Source organism: Ammodytes marinus (assembly GCF_949987685.1).
Source record: "Ammodytes marinus genome assembly, chromosome: 18".
In the NCBI taxonomy this organism is placed as follows: Eukaryota; Metazoa; Chordata; class Actinopteri; order Uranoscopiformes; family Ammodytidae; genus Ammodytes; species Ammodytes marinus.
The window spans coordinates 9,014,457-9,033,175 of record NC_137222.1 but is presented as its reverse complement, the minus strand read 5'-3'; the positions used below and the strand labels follow the sequence as shown (position 1 = coordinate 9,033,175).

The window sequence follows — 18,719 nt, the reverse complement described above, 5'->3', positions numbered from 1 at the left end:
ACCTTAGCTCTACACAAACAATGTTTGTGTGAACCTGTTTTGACTTTAGACTGCATATTTTAGTATGTGTGATAACTTTAGTGTATTTTGTCCTTTGTGTTGTCTGGAAATGTATAACAGTTGCTGTGTTGGTCTCCCGTGAAAAAGAGATTCTTAATTTCAAATGGGATGTATACTGGTGAAATAAAGTTTAAACAAAAACCTGGTAATGCTCAGCTTGATTGAAAAAAAAAGAAAAGAAAAAAAGAAAAGAAAAAAAGTCTGAGGTTTTAAGTTGTTGCACCAAACTGAATGAGCAGCGGGTCATCATACAAAACAAATCTTCAACTTTTTCATGCAAAAACTTTTAAATATTTTTTTTCTTTTTTAAATTAGGCATGTAATCCGCAGTGGAAAAGCATAAGCTCATGACTTCATTCCTGCATTTACTTTAAGCTTGGCTGATTAGCTGCCAAAACCAGGTGGCTCGATGAGGGAAAGGGTTTTCTTGGATGGAAGTAGCTGGGTTGGGTTGGTTTCGATTATGAGATGAATATGTAAACACGATATACTCACTGAGAAAGAGTCTCACAACACAACATTTCCTACTTTCCCAACAGGAGATAATTGATTCAAAAAGGTCAGGTCAAATTCCATGGCTTTTTTTTTTTTTTTACTTTTTTTTTTCTCTCTTAAAACAAATCCACTCATGCAGATCTTCAATTTTCAGAATGAACTTAAAGTAGAATAACAAAAAATAATAATACAGGAACCAGAAACATACAACTTGGAGCAGTTCAAGGTGTAAAATTTAGAAGAGAAGGCTGCATAACTCTTTTGGCAAGGGGATTTTCCTCTGTGGTGTAATAATAAATCCTTTTTATCCTCATCAAATGTTGCATCATTCTGGTAATTTAAGATTCTTAGTTTGAGACATGCCAACTCCCTCATTTATGCAGGCATTGCAAACACTGACAAGGTTTTGGTTGATATAAAGGATCAACTCTCACTGTACATTTCTTTATCCCTTTTTGACTGCATCATGTTTGAGCAACAAAGTCAACAGCAAAGAGAAAAACTAAAGAGGGGTTTAGTTTACAGGAATGTGCCTTGCCACATTCAGTTGCCCACTTCTGGACTTCCATGCTACACACCCCTGCTGCTCGCTCCTCTGGGAAAAAAACATCAATACCAACAATGCATTTCACTACTACACATGCAGTGGGCGGGGCATGCTGTGGGCAGCTGGCCCGGCATCGTGAAGCATAAGGAGACCAGAGGGTGAAAAAGAGCAAAGGGGGTCAACATATATTCAGAGCTACAGAGTAATTAAGAGAGCAAAGTTAACTCCATTAAAAAAAGGTGGGTTAATAGGTCATATGAAATTACAGGAAGCGAGTCTTAAAACAGGCTAAAAGTAGTGAAAAGCAAGAAGACACAGACTCCCATTTTTGCCGTCAGTTATTAAAAAAGGTTGATGCTTTGTGCTGTATTTTTCAATCCTCATTGTACCCGGAAGGGGGGGGGGGGGGGGGGGGGCTTCAGGATGCCGACCACCTACCCGTTTTTCCACCAACAAGGTAGTGGAAAAAAAGATATCTATACTATGGAACAATAAGGTAGGCACAGACCAAGCAGTTGGTTATACAGCTTGGCACGCAGACACCAGACGAGAGAGACTGCAGCAAGGGTTTGACGTGATCGTGTGTTATGTTCGTCCACACCTTAGGCTTGGACTTGGGGCTGCCGCCGTCGGGCCCCTCCTCGTCGGGCCGGCCGGCAGCATTGAGCCAGCGGGTCTTGTCGTGCTGCTGGCCGCGCTGGAAGCTGTGTTTGAGCGGGGAGCGGGCGCCTGAGTCACTGTCCTCCCCGCAGGAGTAACCACCATGGGAAGACGCAGGGACCTCCACGTCACTGTACTTTTTACCTTTGTCTCTCAGTGCCGGGCAGCGGTAAGGGTAGCCCGTCCTGTAGCCCTGGGGGAAGACAAGACAAGAACAACAGGGGTTAAAGAATGTAATAATACAGTTACTGACAAGTGAGACTATGTTACATGGTCAAGACGTAGTCAAAGTTACATTGTGGTGACTATGTTTTGAAAGAAATAAAATCACAAGTTATACTCACAAGCAAAAACTTTAATTTAGAGGCAATAAAAACACACCCTTGTTCAACTCAATACAATCAGTGTTTTTTTCCGCAAAAGTCTGGTGTCACCAGTAGCTTATAGTATCTTATTGGTAGGAAACACCACCCGCACTTTGGGTCAAGCAGTCCAAAAGGTATAAAAACTGCTTATATTTACCAAGTTGTCAAGCATTCTCATGTAAGCCTCAAACTCCTGCTCCCCGACTTGCCACTTTGGGTATGTGGAGGACCCGTCGCTTGCTGGCTCAGGGACCCGTGGCCGTGCCTTGTATTTCGCAGGGTCCAGCATCACCAAGTTATCTGGCCCTCCAGCGCTGGCCAGTGTTCGCACCTGAAGGAAATTGGTGGTGGGGAAAAGAGGAGGGGTATAGGACAGACAGAGCACAGACAGGTGCCAGAAGGAAAATAAAATGTGGACACACGGACACAGAAACACCCAACATAACACACACACACGAAGAAAGATGAACATATACAAAAATGTGGAGAGACAAAAGGACAAAGACAGTTGTTGTGAAAAATGCAGACAAACATATAATACCAGATACAACTACCTAGATGATACAAATACATGGTTATGTACACCAAACCACAAATGGATATCCCCTTAAGATGATTTGACATGAATTGATGTCATTGCCGAGTGACATTTGAGAGGGAACGTCTCGTACAGAGCTCAGTGTGTGTCCTAACCTGGATCTCGCAGGCGGTGACCAGATTGTTGATGTAATAGAAAGCTTCCTCCACCGTTTCGCCCATAGTCACCAAGCCATGGTTCCTTAGGATGAGCACCTTGAACCCAAGAAAAATTAAGACTTAGCCAAGAATGACTTTACGACAATAAAAGGACACATTACTTTTTTATTAGGACATAAATAATAAGCAAGTTTTATAATGAAACTATTACATTTATTATAGTTTTTCCTTATTCGCACGCACACACACACACCCACAAATATCTCTATCTCTTTGCCGTTACCTTGCTGTTAGGCCCAAGGCTCCTCTGTATGATAGGGCCTTCTTCCTGATTCAACACTATGCCTTGGTAGTCATGATAGGCCACCTCACCCAGCGACAGTGCCTCAGGTGAGATGGGCAGCAGGCCACATTTCATGGCGGACACCTGCAACATACCACACAACATAAGACAAAAAGACTATGATGTGTCCATGTCCTTGTTTATATAATTACTTTGAACACGCTGTCCCTTACCGCAGCACCCGCATGCGTGTGTATGTGTACGATACACTTGACATCGGGCCGTGCAGCGTAGATGGCCGTGTGGAGAGTGAAGCCGGCCTGGTTGACCCCGAGGTTGGTGCTTCCCCGGTCCACTATCTCCCCCTGAAGGTTTATCTTCACCTGGATAGCAGGGCAGACAGAGAGGGGGTTACACAATGTAATAGGGTTGTGTTGAATGACTTTAGCTGTGAATGCGGGTTTAATTATTGTAAAGTGCTTAGAAGTGAACTAAACTAAATGGACTAAATCGTTAATGGAAATTTTGAAGGAAATCATAAAGGAAAGACATGCAGTTCCATTAGAGAGATCAGCACAGATTCTCACCAGACTGGAGGCAGTGACTTCACTGTACAGGAGCCCATAAGGGACAATTAGGAAGCGCTCCTCGTCAGAGTTCACCCTGACCTAAGAAACAAGAACACAGTTACATTTGATTATGGTTTGACATGGCAATTGGCTCCAATGGAGTCAAATCAATTCATTAAAAAAGATGCTTGAAAGGCCAAAAGCATTTTGCATTAATGATATGAAGAAAACTTTAAAGCCATCTTTACTACATTTCTGGAATATATTAGGGTCAGTTTAACTGTAAAAATTGAAAGCCGTCTTACTGTGAGGTGGTTGTAGATGAGCTCAGACCACCCGAACAAGTCAGCGAGCCGATAAAAGGCCGCAAGCTTGCAGCGAAGCAGCTTCTCGCCCTTATCATAGGAAATGGAGTCCGAGCCGCGCAAGTCATTCACTGGAGTCACCATGCCCAAACCTGTGAGGAAGAGATGGGGTCAGAACTGGAAGACAGGGTTGGGCTTACATGAAAAACAATTATATTAGACAGGCAGACTGTCTATAATCCAACTGGACTCTGTCGAGAAATTAACTGTGGCCTGCGCTGCGTGACTCATTGTTAGCAGCACAGACACATAGCAGGGCTGAGGTCAGAAAGACACACACACACACACACACACACACACATCTCTGCTTACTCATGTTGAGCGCCGCCATGCCTCCCTGTGGTGCAGCAGGATACATGGAAGGCATGCTGGTGGTCATGAAGTCTGCAATCTGCTGCAGAGCCAGCAGGCTGGTGGGCGTCTTCCCCTTCTTCAGCTGATCCTGGATCATCGTCTCCAGCTCGTCGCAGAATGCCTGAAGAAAAAACCACACATACAGAAAAGGTAAGTACGTCTGCTGTCATTACCACCAGTATGTGACGGTGCTATTGAGTAAGGAAGCTGGTTGTAGGGTAAAACTGGGAAACAACTGGCAACTGGATGTATATTCATAAGGTTGAGAGAGACACAGCAAGGTTTCTTTTTTAAAGTGACAGCTTGACATTTCTCTCAGCACTGACCTGAGTTTAACTTCAAAACATCAGTGCTTTTCATACATACAATAGGCCTTTAAACAGTGCGGTTCTCTGTGCTGGGTATTCAGCTGACACACTGTTGATGCTGCATAATCTAGATCCATCATGTGACTTTGCGAAGACTGCTGCCATTACAGTAAAAGAGCCTATTCACATTTTTAAAAATGCTGGTTATGGGACTGTGCGTTTGTCAGCTGTGTGACCACAGTATTTTGCCATTCATTAAAAGTGTGTTATTGAATGTGCCAATGTGACTATGTACTGCGTCTGTTCCACTGACCGGGCTCTGTAGTATCATGGAGACCCTCTTCTTCTGCTCCATCATGTTGAAGTCCTGCCGTAGGTCTGGCGCCATGTTCCTCTCCCTCTGGTACTCGGGGCTGCTCTCATCCACCCGATCAAAGTAGCGCTCCTTGTGGGGGACGGTGGTGGGAGGGGGCGCCGTCACCACCCCGGCACCTGACTCGCCGTTCATCCTGGGCTAGGCCTCCTGTAGAGGGGAGGCACAGAGAGATAACATTTGAACTTTTTTCTATCAGTTAAAACCAAACAAGGACATTTTTATTATAAACATACAGCTCTATGCTCAAAAAACTAAATTTGCGGCTATATCGCACATAACATATTAGACGCAACGTTGCGAATTCAATTCCAGCCGGCGACCTTTGTTGCATGTCTTTCCCCCCCCCCCCCACTCCTCTCGTTCCCCAAATTTCCTCTCTACAGAGGGGGGGTGCTGGAGCATTTAAACAGAGAGGCGGGACTGTGGCTCAGTTGGTAGAGCGGGTCGGCTGGTGATCAAAGGTTTGGAGGTTCGATCCCCGCCCTGCCACCTGTGTCTTGGTTGTTGTGTCCTTGGGCAAGACACTTCACCCACATTGCCTCGTGTGAATGTCGATAGTTAGCCTGCTATCGGTGTATGAATGTGTGCGTGAGAGGAAATGGGTTCATTAGACCTGAAAGGCAAATCGCACAAACTCTCTCTCCCCTACTTCCTGTCAAGATCATGTGACCAGTCATCCAAGCTCAGATGGGGGTTCTCATTGATTTCCACAATATGTTTCCTGGAATCACAACACACAGCTGTGAAGGCCGGGCAGAGGAAAATAAAACAAAAGCTCGAAGTCGAAAAATAGCCGCATGTTTTAACCAAAATAGCAAAGTGTTAATTATCAACCAGGAATTGTTAATGTTGTGGACCTAACTAGTTATATGCAGTATGCTTGGAAGTCAATAAACTAAATTAAGCCACATTATTATGTGTCCCTTTGGGGTGTTATTTGAAGACAGAAAGAGACTAGACAGACAGATTTCCTATAGATCCGTGTCCATCCGGCTGGCTGGCTTTATTTGAGGATAAAGAGTCTCCACATGTCCCTCACAGCATCACAGACTTCTTCGGCCCTGACTCTGAAGGACACACACTGACTTATGAGCTCTGTGTGTGAGTGTGTGAGTGAGTGAGTGAGTGAGTGAGTGAGTGAGTGAGTGAGTGAGTGAGTGAGTGAGTGAGTGAGTGAGTGAGTGAGTGAGTGAGTGAGTGAGTGAGTGAGTGAGTGAGTGAGTGAGTGAGTGAGTGAGTGAGTGAGTGAGTGAGTGAGTGAGTGAGTGAGTGAGTGAGTGTGAGTGAGTGAGTGAGTGAGTGAGTGAGTGAGTGAGTGAGTGAGTGAGTGAGTGAGTGAGTGAGTGAGTGAGTGAGTGAGTGAGTGAGTGAGTGAGTGAGTGAGTGAAAGCATGCATGGGCAAATGGGTGGGGTGGGTGCTTCCGCTCTGGCAGAAAGTGATGCCGACCATTAGTCCGCATCGATACAAATGGTCAGGCCAAACCACCATGACAACTAGCAGGCTGAACACAAAGCATCCAGTATCACACTGAGCACTGGCAGGGCCTCTCTCTGTTTCTGTCCGCTTTTATTGGTGTTTGGAGATTTTCCACAACATCAAACCCAACATTTTCACAAAGCTCAGGTCACCTGTTCAAATCAAGTTTGTTCTTGTGTATTCACGGCTCTTTAGCTAATCAGGGTCCAAACACGTTTTCACCTCACAATGAAATCATTTCATGTGTTTTGAGACTGATTTTACAACTACACACACGGAACAAAGAGAAAACATACAAACGTTGCACACACCCTCGGAAAAACGGAAATATGGAATGAAAACGAAAATAGAGTGTTCTTTCTTCTTCCCTTATAATTACAAAAAAATAAATCCTTCTATGATATATATTATACATTGACACAATGTGTTTTAACAGAAAGGCAACCACAGCTGTCTGTGAATTCCACTACAATGAAGAGTTGGTAGTTTGTTGTTGTTACTTTGCCAATCTAGGCTAGTTACGGTTTAGCAGGACTTGCTTGGTTGTTTTTTAATATATAGTTACTGCACTTTGTGTTTCCTATCAAAGTATCAGTTGATATTGGTTGATTATGCTGGCAAATAAGCAACAACAGTGTGTGACACACATCAAAAATCTGCCTCATAAACACCTCAAAACATAATCAAAAGTCACACTATACACATAGGTGATACTGATAGATACAGACGGGGTATGTCTAAGAATGGTCTCCTCCAAGACTGGCCCATGTCAGCCTGGTTTACAGGAAGATGGTCTTAATGCTTTCAGACTTTTGCTACTCTGACCTCATTCCCTTTGGTTTGACTTGTTTGAGCGGTGTTGTTTACTGTTCGTTGTTTGTGTTTGTTGCTATCTACAAGGAGAGGAAGCAAACATGTCTGCTGACAAAGGGACAAAGCCCTAAGGCATTAAACATTCATGTTGTTCTTCAGACTGACCCTTTTTTTACGTGTTCAGAAATCCATCTGAGAGGCGAAACAAATAGGTCAGCATTTTCACTGAAGTATCCCATTTTGTTACTTAAAACACCTTAAAGGCTCACCTACCTCTTGTCATTAACAAAAACAGTAAAATGGTCAACTTAAGCTCAGTAGCTACAACAGGAATCTTGCCATGACCTAATAAATGCTTGTATCTAATTTTTAGCTATTATTATTCAAAAAATAAACCAAATAATTTGACCATTTTGTTATCATACTGTATTATTTTCTAAACCATTGACACTTATTTAAAAATCATCAGGCAGCTACATGAACATCTCAAGTGGTTGGAGATGCCCATTGGTTGCTATTGTTGCCAAAGGCCATACAAAAGTTGCTGAGGTATACGCTCTTTCATGAAACACACAGGAACTGATTTAAGCACTTAAAACCAAAATGTAATATTAATGTTAATCTTGCTTACAATGACGCTTCTCTATGCACTAACACACTGCAGGAAATGTGTAATCTGATCCTTCCGATTGAGTCAAACACTGCAGCACACACACCACTAAAAAAATCTGCTAACACTTGCAAATACTGGGTGAAAGAACCACGGGTAATTGTTGAAGTGTCTCCACAACTGCACAAAGGAGAACGCTAGAACATGAACAGCAAAAGCAAGGAGGAGGATATCAGAAAATAAGCCCAAATCATCGCTATAGCTTTCAAATATTCTGCCCTATAAACAACTCGATGTCTGAGTAAAGCCGAAAGACGAACCAGAATGCATTATGGTATAAATGTGGATTAACACATATGGGTAAATCCAGTCAATGCTGTGCTGTGCTTAGTGCCTTGACACAAATGTTAACTGAATCACTCCAGCTGTGCAATACAAGACTCCATTCCAGCATGAACATCTCAGGGGCACCCGATTATGTGGAGTTAACTTTTGTTACAACAAATATCTGAATTCCAAAAGTTGTTTATTTTTGTGGTTAATGTAGCAATAACAATGGCCGTACGTCCAAGAAGTGACTTCATCAACTCAAAAGTACTTTCATGTCACATCTACAGAGCCAACCTCCTTTACTTCTCTCCATAGATATGTAGGCGAGGGGCTCGGCTAGCCTCCACTCCTGTTGAGTGTGCAGTCAGTCACTATGGAAACCAACCACATAACCATGGAAACATGGGACAGCCTTTACAAGATTACCGTTATGTAAGAACAGCTGTAGGGCCAACATCACATTGCAAGCCGGTCGGTGTAACAGGGTGCACACCTTCAAAGTGATGCATTACTCGATTACATTAGATTTAAAACCCTTCAGGGACTCACTCAACAGAATTAAAAAAAGAGCACATTTGTTTTATATTAAGTTGTAGTTAAAGATGCTATGAGGAACTTTTAAATATTTCTAAAACAGTAAAAAAAAAAATCCTTTCTTAATGCCTTTGTCACGGGTCACCCAGGAACAACAGCTGGGGTAGTAAAAACAACCACTTCTGTCCGAAGGGGGTGCAAGAATGAAGAAAAACTTAAAGTTCCTCGGAGCACCTTCAAGTTGGGGGGCAATTACTAAATTCTTAAAATGGAGAATTAAATTAATAAATTAAATTAAAAACATACTTTTTTTTTTACAGAAAGTGTTTTAGAGATGAAATAATTGAAATGGTGGTCATCATATTTGGAGTTTAACTCTGTTCGCAAAAGTCTATGTGCATCAGAAGGACCTGTCATTGTGCATCAGTTTAGAGTGGAATCACTGCCATAAGTCATGACTAGAACAACGGCTCATCTCTTCCACCTGAACCTTCTTATAGTCACAGACAGACAGAATCCACTTATCCATAAAAAATATTGTACAAATAAAACATCTTGTGATGGCCTCGCTCCCTAAAGGCAGATTTGCCCTGACCTTCATAACCGCACCCATGCAATAATACAAACTGGAATGTCCTCATTAGAGTGGAACCATGGGTGTGCCTAAAGCTGCAACTCATGCACCACCCTGCAAATGTTGGGGAATTTATAGCAGCCTCCACTTTCAATATATGGTCCTGGCTAGGGACAATTTGAATATTTCTACTATTAGTTCATCAGGTTAGTGTTCGAGGTCGAATTCAGTTTATTCAGAAGCTTAGTTTTTTTATGCTGTGGTTCTTCAACACTCTGGGGAAATTCGCTTTCTAAACATTGAATAATCTGTTTCGTCTATTGCACACAGGCCACACATAGAAGCTGCTATAGGTCAGCTCAAGTTGATGGGAAGTGTTGCACTCTCTCTTATGTGCCGTGGGCCACTGATGCGCAGAACACAATTTGACCAAAAGCTGCCATTTCCGCCCCCATGTTCATTGCATGTTGAAAACCTATGGCTTGTATGCATCCATTGGTTTCTGTATCCAGGCAACAGGAAAATGTTGCGATGATGATTCAGGCTCCACATTCATACAGTATAGTAAAAACCACCTGCATTTGTGTAAGAAATTGAATAGAAGACTATTTTGATTTGCGATGATTTGTGATTCTAACACTAACGCAAAAGTGATTCAACGGAAACAGCAGCCTAAGGATGGAAACACTGGGCCGGCACAGGCTAGCTGCAAACCCTCTCATAGGTTACTACAAATCTATCTTAGCTTTAATATATGTGCTCATTGTGCTTCCTGACGTACACTGGCTGACCTCAGACAGCTAAGTAGTTACATCTCTTTATGAAGTAGACCAAAGGTTGCATTCATAATGGCATAATGCACACCGATATTAAGAGGTACCTAGAATGGCAAAAGGTCTGTATCACAACATTGAAAACGTAGGAACAAAACAAAGTATTCTTTGCAGGAAGCTCTTGATCTTATAACTAAAGCTTGTGTGTATCCTCCAGGAGAAAATGAACAGGATGCTGCTGTATTAAACAAGGGATCGAATTTCCTCTGGGTGGTTGACAAAACTGATGTTTTGAACTTGCTACGACACCATGAAGGGGCGATGAGCCATTGATGGGGAAGGTAGAGATGACATATGAAGTTGAGACACCAGGCTAACTGCTCTCCCATGGTGGCTGGCTTTTTGTAAACTCTTAACCTGTGGGCGAGCTTTCGCACATATTACAATATTTCATAATTCTCTTTTTGAGAGACGGAAGCTTGCACTCAAATAATCTTTTCAGCACGAGTAAGCTCTCTGAAAAAAAGAAGGCAATGTGCAAAAGAAAAAGGGATGCATTTAGTTTGTTCCAAGAATATGGCAATCAAGCAATCGCCAGTGAAAAAGATCATTCTGGTGTCAGAAAAAAAGGAAAAGAAGGCCACAAAGTCATGCTGGCATTCTTTAACAGTTTTAGGCCCTGTTCTCACGGTGAAAACGTGACAGTTTTCCCGTTTTTGGTTTGAAAAAAAAACAGTTCAGACACAATTTATCTGACATCTTCACCCGTGCACATGTTTTCAGAGGAAACGGGACGAAATCGATGTAGTAAGCATGCCAGGCCAGCAGTTGGCGGTACAAGGTAGTAGTAGATAGCTTTTCCGGTACAATTTGATGCATAAAACCTTACTGAAACCGAAAATTAATGCCACTAACGTTCATAAAGCGGTTGGTGTAAGCTTGGGGTTACAAGTATTGTAAATGACAAGCTTTCTGTCCTCTTATTTCACCGCATTGAACTCGTGAAAACAGAAGACATGCTGATAGTGAAGGGGCTTTGTGAGCGGCTACTTTTCCTGTTAGGCGTACTTCAAAATAAAAGTCAACTCACGTTTGTCCGGTGAAATGCTGTTGTTTAGCCAGTGAAATGCTTTTACTGTGAAGCCGTAGCCTTAATGCTCCTTTTGTTGAACAGTAACTTAACCGCTGCACGCTGAACTATGGATAGTGTTTTTTAATGTAGAGAGCCGTGTACACAAGTTTATTTTGCTAGAAAAAGCGGCAGAGCACAAATCTTTCCCCAGACAAAGTGGCGGGTGCATGGTATCAATAACTTACTAATAGACTACAGACTAAATTGGCGAGTGTTATAGGCCTATTTAAGCCCTGCACGTTATGTTGTCTTCTAACTTTATAACTCGCGTGTGGGTATATGACAGCAAATGTTATAGACTATGCATACGTGAAGTGGAGCCGTGACGTCAGCGTTACCAGGGGAAATGGTTTCGTGTTCACACGAAACCAAAACCGTTGCGTTTTCCAAAAAATCCTCCCTGGGACGTGATCTCAAAAACTTGCAGTTTCATGCCTGCGTTTGCTGTTTTCATGTACATGATATAGTGCAACCGCGGGAATTTTTCCGCGTTTGCACCGTTTCGTGTTGCCGTGAGAACAGGGCCTTAGTGTGTGTGTATACAGTTGGTGTTTGAAGTAGTTTTCAGAAGCACTCTGACAAGGCTCTTTATATCTCGGAGTTGGATGCCAGTCATTACTGGGGAAGAAGAATCTACTGGCAACTGCTCTTTAGTGTGTGTGTGTGTGTGTGTGTGTGTGTGTGTGTGTGTGTGTGTGTGTGCGTGTGCATGTGTGTGACCCACCCTAACATCTAGGATTGGTAGGAATGCATCAGGTGTCAAATTAGCTCTGCCCTATCTATGGACTTGTGAAACCAGACAGTTATTGAGATACAGATTAGTCGTAGTGTTGTTTACAGCTAAGAGAACATCATTGAGGACAACATTAATCCCGCCCAAATATGAAGAAATGCAGCCCCAAACTTGCAAAGAACCTCCACCATGCTTTACTGTTGCCTGCAGACACCTTGGGCCCACTGGTTTCTGCCAGTTCTGAACTGATGGCACTGCTGGATATCTTCCGATTTCGAAGGGAAATAAGCTTGATGTGTTTTTCATCTGCTGTACTAAGTTTCCTTGGCCGAACACTGCGTCTACGATCCTGAACGTTACAGGTTTCTCTGTGCTTCATGAAAAGAGCAACACATCTTGAAACCCCAGTCTGCTTTGAAATCTTTCTCCGGGCGAGACCTTGCTTATCCAGTATAACTATCTTGTTTATTTTTTAAATTAATAAAAAATAAACAATTATTTGTATTTTTGAAAACATTGTTAACAGCATTTTTTCACACCTGCCTTAATTTTTTTGCACAGTACTGTATATAATGTATAAAGACCTGGTCAACTTATTGTAAAACATTATAATCCACTCAGTTGGTACATTAAATTACATAGGCCTACTGTATGTCTTTCTCTATTTTCCACCATGTAATTGTATCACACACGTCAACTTCGAATTTGTGCTCAGGCCGCTGATGCGAACACTCAACAACTGAATGATCTCAATAACTGCTGGATGTGTAAAGCATCCGTTGCTAACAATTCACTATATCAACTGTAGAGGCGATAGTCCGTCAATGTTGTTGTGCCAGAAAAAATAAAAAAGGTAATAAAAATCGGCTTTTACAGGTTTAAAAAATAATCATTCTATTGAATCTTCAAACCATCACAGCTTTGGCAAGTTATGTCCTCAGCCTAAAATAACCGGAATGATCATCAGATTGATCAGAGCCAAGAGAAACATCCGAGTATCATTTGAGAGAAGCACAAATAGCTCGTCAGACAAAGACAACATTATTTTAGACTTTATAGTGTAATGCGTACTGTAATGTACGCTTCACCATTTTACAGTGGTACTATCAGCATGGGAAAGGTAGTATCTGTTGCTGAGGAGCAAGGCCCGGCCAAGCCGGATGCTGTGTTGTGTTAGCATTCCGAATACAGTGACTCTGGGTTTATCTGGCCGGCACATGTCATACGCGACAGAGTGGCTGAAGATTGCTCTCTGAAACAACACACCCCCTCCCTGCACAGTTTCCCTCATCTGTATCTGTATAGCATTGCTGCTGGTTAAATATTTGACCCAAACATAGCTACACGTATAGACACACGATCTTCAGTGACCTTAGCGGTGTGAATGAAAGTTCAAGAATGACTGTTTTTCACATCTCTTACTAAAAAAAGAAAGAAAAAAATGCTAAGTGATCACACATGAGGAAGGAAGGAAAGAGTGAAATCGAGAGAACGTATTTAAAATGAGGAACACATTTTCAGCTGCACTGCAGTCAAGGGTGTGGGCGTTGGGGAGTGGGAGTAAAACAAATACAGAACTCTATCTAGAGTGCGTGTGTAGCTGTGCGTGTGTGTAGCTGTGCGTGTGTGTGTGTGTGTGGAGGGGTGGCAAAATGAAGCCAGACTGACAGAGCTAAGCAGCCTCTCCTTTGGGCATTTCACTCATTCTAACAGTATTACCAAATAAAGGGAGTTAACCCACTCGCAGACAATTTATCTTGGCAGTTTGGCTTTGCTAATCCTCATACAGTGCAAGGGGGAAGGGGACGTCACACTAAGGAAAGGAGTCTGGCAAAGCAACAACTTGATGGCCAAATATGCCTCTCAATCCCCCATACCGATACACTCGTATTAGAGCTGGACAGTTAGGTCTGCAACGGAAAAATATTTTCACAATGTTTTCAATCAATCAGTCAATTATTTGTTCAACTACTTATCTAAGTCTTGGCAAAGGTTAGAAAAATAGTGAAAATACGCCATCCCCAAGTGCCAATAGCCCAGGTGACATCGTCCCATTGCTTGTTTTCTGCGACCAAGAGCCCAAATCTAGAACATATTCAATTTATAATTAACCCAAACAGAGAAAAGCAGCAAAATCACATCTTTTTGAACTGTATTACCATGCACAATTGATGTGTAGCTTACTGTGTATTTGTTGAGAATGTGTTTCAAGTTTGACATCCATCTCTAGTAATTGAATTTGGTTTCCATATTGTGTTTTGTTCAATCCATTTCATATATAAGGGATTTTACTTTTCAACTGTAATAAAAACAATTTCACAAGTGCTCTATCGGCGGTGTTGTGAAAAGACGCATTCACAAGAGATGTGCTTAATACGATAAAGAATGTGTAGTTTTTTTCCATGCAGGACATTTAGGGCTATCATCAGGCCAACAGGAAACTGCTCCATCAACACACAACTGAACACAGTTAAACAACACGCCCAGACTGGAAAACAGACCCGAACCAGTGCAGAAACATTGCACGAGGACAGGCTATCGACCTCCGTATTAAAGAGCTACACTAACCATGCGCGTGTAAAATAGAAAATAGTGCGAGCACGGGCCTGTGCTCGGAGCATGCAAGCTAACGATACATGGGACAAAACACGCCGGGGACTAAATGTGTGTGTGGCCCTGGGGTGTTGTTCTTCACCACTGGAGAGCACCTATGGGTTTTAGCACACTAAAAAGGCAGAAATTAGGCCTACTTATTTTAAAGTATGAAAATATGCACCGCCACAGCCACCAACACATCAGCAAAACAGTGATAGAGCTCGCCCCATCGAAACACTACGGAACAATCATTTAAAAACACACACACACACACACACACACACACACATTGCTGGTGTTGAACGGGGCAAACACCGCCGATGTGTTGCAAAACATGTCGATTATTTAAGCGCTTACCCTCTCTTTGTTGAAGTGATGAAAAATAAAACTGCGTTCGGTAAAAGCGGGACGGCGGAGCTCACTATTTTTATCCCCGACCCTGGTGATTTCGGGAGCGGGTTTATCTCTTTGCGCTTGTCGTCCCTGCGTCGCTCCGCCCACCTCCCCTCATCCCCACTGGGGTGCGGCAAACTGTTAATCTGCGGTTTGCAATTGGCCACCTGAAGACACGTGACTGCACCGGGGTCAGTGGTAGGAGCACGAGCTGTTAGCCCGCCCCTGAAAAAATATGAGTACTTGCTAATAAAATACAAAGCCATTCGAATGAAAGCAGTAGTGGTAGCTAGTGCTGGTTAGATATTTCAGAATTTAAACATTTACAGATTCACATCCTATTGGAAGCAGAAATGCATAAATAAGTAGAAAGCTTCAAAGGAAATTGACAAGATAACAATGCCTGTGGGCCTACTGTAGGCCTAAACATGAAACACACAGAAGCCTGTAATTTTACAGTCTAGGTGCTTCTTGATACTTTATTTTTATAATGAGGAGATGATCTTAGCTTGATTTATTTCATTGTATTTATTTGTTTCGTGGTTGCACTATGCTATTTGTGTGTATTTAGGTCTCACGTGCTCTCATCACTTGTGTGTTTATACATTATTTGTATGTTGCATTGTTGAGGGGAAATAAGACTAAAGAATGTAATAGCCAATATGTGCTCCTGTAATTTGCATTGCACATGTCCAATACAGGACCTTGAATCTTCTGTGCTGCAGCAAATAACTACACTCTAAATAGCCTGCTTTGTCCAACATTGGTTGACAGAAACACTAAGTAGACCTAAGTAGTCATTTATTTATATGCAAAATGGCATCTCTTTTAAAAAATACAATAAAATGTAAGTATTTCTCTGTCCATAGTGAATATATGTGATACAGTATATCGTTGATAAGCTTAATTACATCGAATGAAAACAAGCCTTAGCCGTTGCTTTTTGAAGTTTGAGTTATGATTGATGATGAGAGGGTCTTGTGTCCATGAAAAATTACATCCTGACATCAGAGGACATTTTTAATGTGTACAGCACTTAGTGTTTTCTTATTATGCCATTTTGTAAAACACAATAACTAATTCACTCATTCTCTTGACCTTAATGTATAACTCTACCTTTGAACACCGTAATGCAATGATCTTGAACTGCATGTGATCAAAGGTGTCAGTATTAAAACATACCTAGTTTGACAAAGTTACACTTTTGGGGATTTTTTTGGGTAAGTTTGGAACTGTGTTCATGTTGTGATTTTTTACTCAACAATTTAAAACGGTTGTGTGTCCATTATTTAAAATTTAAAAACTAATTTAAAAAAAACAACCTGCACACGAGGTGAATAACACCACACAGACAGTGGCAAACATGGAACAAATTGCCAATGACTGCAGGCTAAGTAAAAGAGGCTACAAAGAAAGTACCCGCCGGGGGGCGCTGTTTATTCATTTTTTGATGACGCGCGGGGGGGTTTCCGGTGATAACAACCCGACGTCCCCTCCGGCACAATCTCGAAACATAACACCTCTATGATCTTTTGTTGGACAATTTAAGCACATTTGGTCACAGACACCTTTCAAGCAGAAAAGCTGCCAATAGGATGTAGGTCTGTGCATGTGCAAGATACAGCCGTGTTCGCGCGGAGGGCAATGGTTCATTTAAAGTTGACGTTTTCGATATTTTACCGCTAGATGGTGCTGCTTTGCCACACTAGTGTAAGTCAACCTGTAACACTTCATTACAAAAATAATGTTAGTTTGTTATACTTTAGCCTACATTATTTGTGGTTTAGGAAATATGACGCTCGTAAATAAGTATGAAGAATAGATGTCATGCAAATCATTGCATTTAAGGGAGAGCAAACTTTAAAGAGCTAACAGGGTAACCCCAACTATTTCTATTCAATCAGTTTCAAGATTAAATATAATAATACAATACAATTATTTGAAAATATAATAATAATAATAATAATAATAATAATAATAATAATAATAATAATAATAATAATAATAATAATAATAATAATAATAATAATAATAATAATTATAATTATAATAATAATAATAACAGTCTTTTAGGGGGTTCATTTCTAATTAAAAATGTAGTTTACTAGGCAAAATACTTGTGGTATAAGTGGCCCTGACCTTCGACTCTTCTGTCTCATACCAGTTGATACACACCCACACAATCTCCTCCTGACTGATCTCAGAGCAGCGCTGGCCCTACCAGTATGGTGAATAATTGTGATCTGCCCTGTAGCATGGATACACCAGCTAGGGATGCTAAATATATCCAACTGGTGTGTTTGAAGAGCTCAGGCATGAAGATCATATACTTACACTAGAAAGCTACACCTTACTCTTATTACTTTCTCATCTATTGTGTGTGGGCAGGCGTGTGTGTGTGTGTGTGTGTGTGTGTGTATGTGTGTGTGTGTGTGTGTGTGTGTGTATGTGTGTGTGTGTGTGTGTGTGTGTGTGTGTGTGTGTGTGTGTGTGTGTGTGTGTGTGTGTGTATGTGTGAGTGTATGTTTCAGGGACTCTCTGTTCCTGTACATTTTGGCCTTTTTTTTCCAAAGCATGATTCAAAGAAGATCGAAGATCTGTTCCTCTTCTTAACATCTACAATTGTGTGAATTAAAATGTCATTGTTTTGAAGAATGTTTCCATGTGAAAGAGTGACACCATGAGAAAAGGGACAAAAAAGTCCCACCACCAGGACAGACAAATGAATCATAAAGACACATTAGATAACTATATAATATAAATCTTTAAAAGTGAAGATCTGCTTAAGTGGCTACAAATCATTTGAGCTCGAGTATAACGTTTGGGGTTGCAGCACACATTCCTCGGTCACCTGTTTTCTCTTAGCAGCACATGTCACAGAGTGAGTGAAGATAAACCCAGCTGCTTTTCATATTCATTTCAGGCAGCACTTACCATGCCCCTTTTGACACGCTGGCCAGCCATAGACTCTAAGCTCTAAAATCACCAGGGTCTGCAATGAAAACAAACCATTTGTAATAGTGAAGCTGATGATGGCTGGCAAATTTAAGAAAATGGTTTAATTCCTTCTCGTTGGGGTAAAAGATCACCGCAGCTCAACCATGCAGGTAGGTTTACCAACATTAGTCATTCCGAAAACCCACAAAGAAGCCACAGAGGTAGACTGCGACACTGTTTCTGTCTTCCACTAGCAGCAGCAATCGGTCTTTGACTCAAAGATGGTATTGTATTTGGCCCACAGTGCCACGGAAAGTCCCACTCCCTCCTCCTCTGCCCTGCACAATGAGACAAGGGTCAGCCTGTCTTTCCTCCACTGTGTTTTTGATTCACTTCTCCTTTAGGAAAATGTTGTGTCAACTTTGACCTCCAGCAGTGACCTTTTAAACCCACTGGCCCCACCTACAGAGTCCCCTCAGCAAAGGTTTAAGGTGAACCGATTCTCCACCAGGGCTGTAGCTATAGCTACTACAGAGGACACTACTGAGGTCATGTCCTCTGTCATATTGCTGGAAATGTGGGGGTTTAATGATTTGCCACTATTTTACTGCTAATAGTATATACTTCAACGATATACTTATGTAGTTGAGTACATTTATTTAGTTACTGTCCTTAAGTGTGTCACAGTGGACCTGCAGGAAATGTGAACTTTTATTCCATGTATACATTTTTCAATTAC

The 18,719-nt window shown here is 41.8% G+C and overlaps 1 protein-coding gene across 13 annotated transcripts in view; it reads right to left on the bottom strand.

Moving 5' to 3' along the window:
- add1 (adducin 1 (alpha)) overlaps positions 1-15,146 on the bottom strand; it is a 28,469-nt gene extending 13,323 nt beyond the window's left edge. For all 13 annotated transcript variants that reach the window (XR_013845330.1, XR_013845331.1, XR_013845332.1 and 10 more), the window contains exons 1-10: positions 15,008-15,146; positions 5,016-5,225; positions 4,353-4,515; positions 3,981-4,132; positions 3,694-3,774; positions 3,340-3,489; positions 3,107-3,250; positions 2,821-2,919; positions 2,285-2,458; positions 1,704-1,955 (exon numbers count right to left, since the gene is read on the bottom strand). Coding sequence is in view for 8 of the 13 variants with exons in the window: in XM_080046745.1 (XP_079902871.1) it covers positions 1,704-1,955; positions 2,285-2,458; positions 2,821-2,919; positions 3,107-3,250; positions 3,340-3,489; positions 3,694-3,774; positions 3,981-4,132; positions 4,353-4,515; positions 5,016-5,210 (1,410 nt within the window). In the remaining 5 variants the exon portion in view is untranslated. The remainder of the gene's footprint in view (positions 1-1,703; positions 1,956-2,284; positions 2,459-2,820; positions 2,920-3,106; positions 3,251-3,339; positions 3,490-3,693; positions 3,775-3,980; positions 4,133-4,352; positions 4,516-5,015; positions 5,226-15,007) is intronic.
- Positions 15,147-18,719: the final 3,573 nt, after the last annotated feature.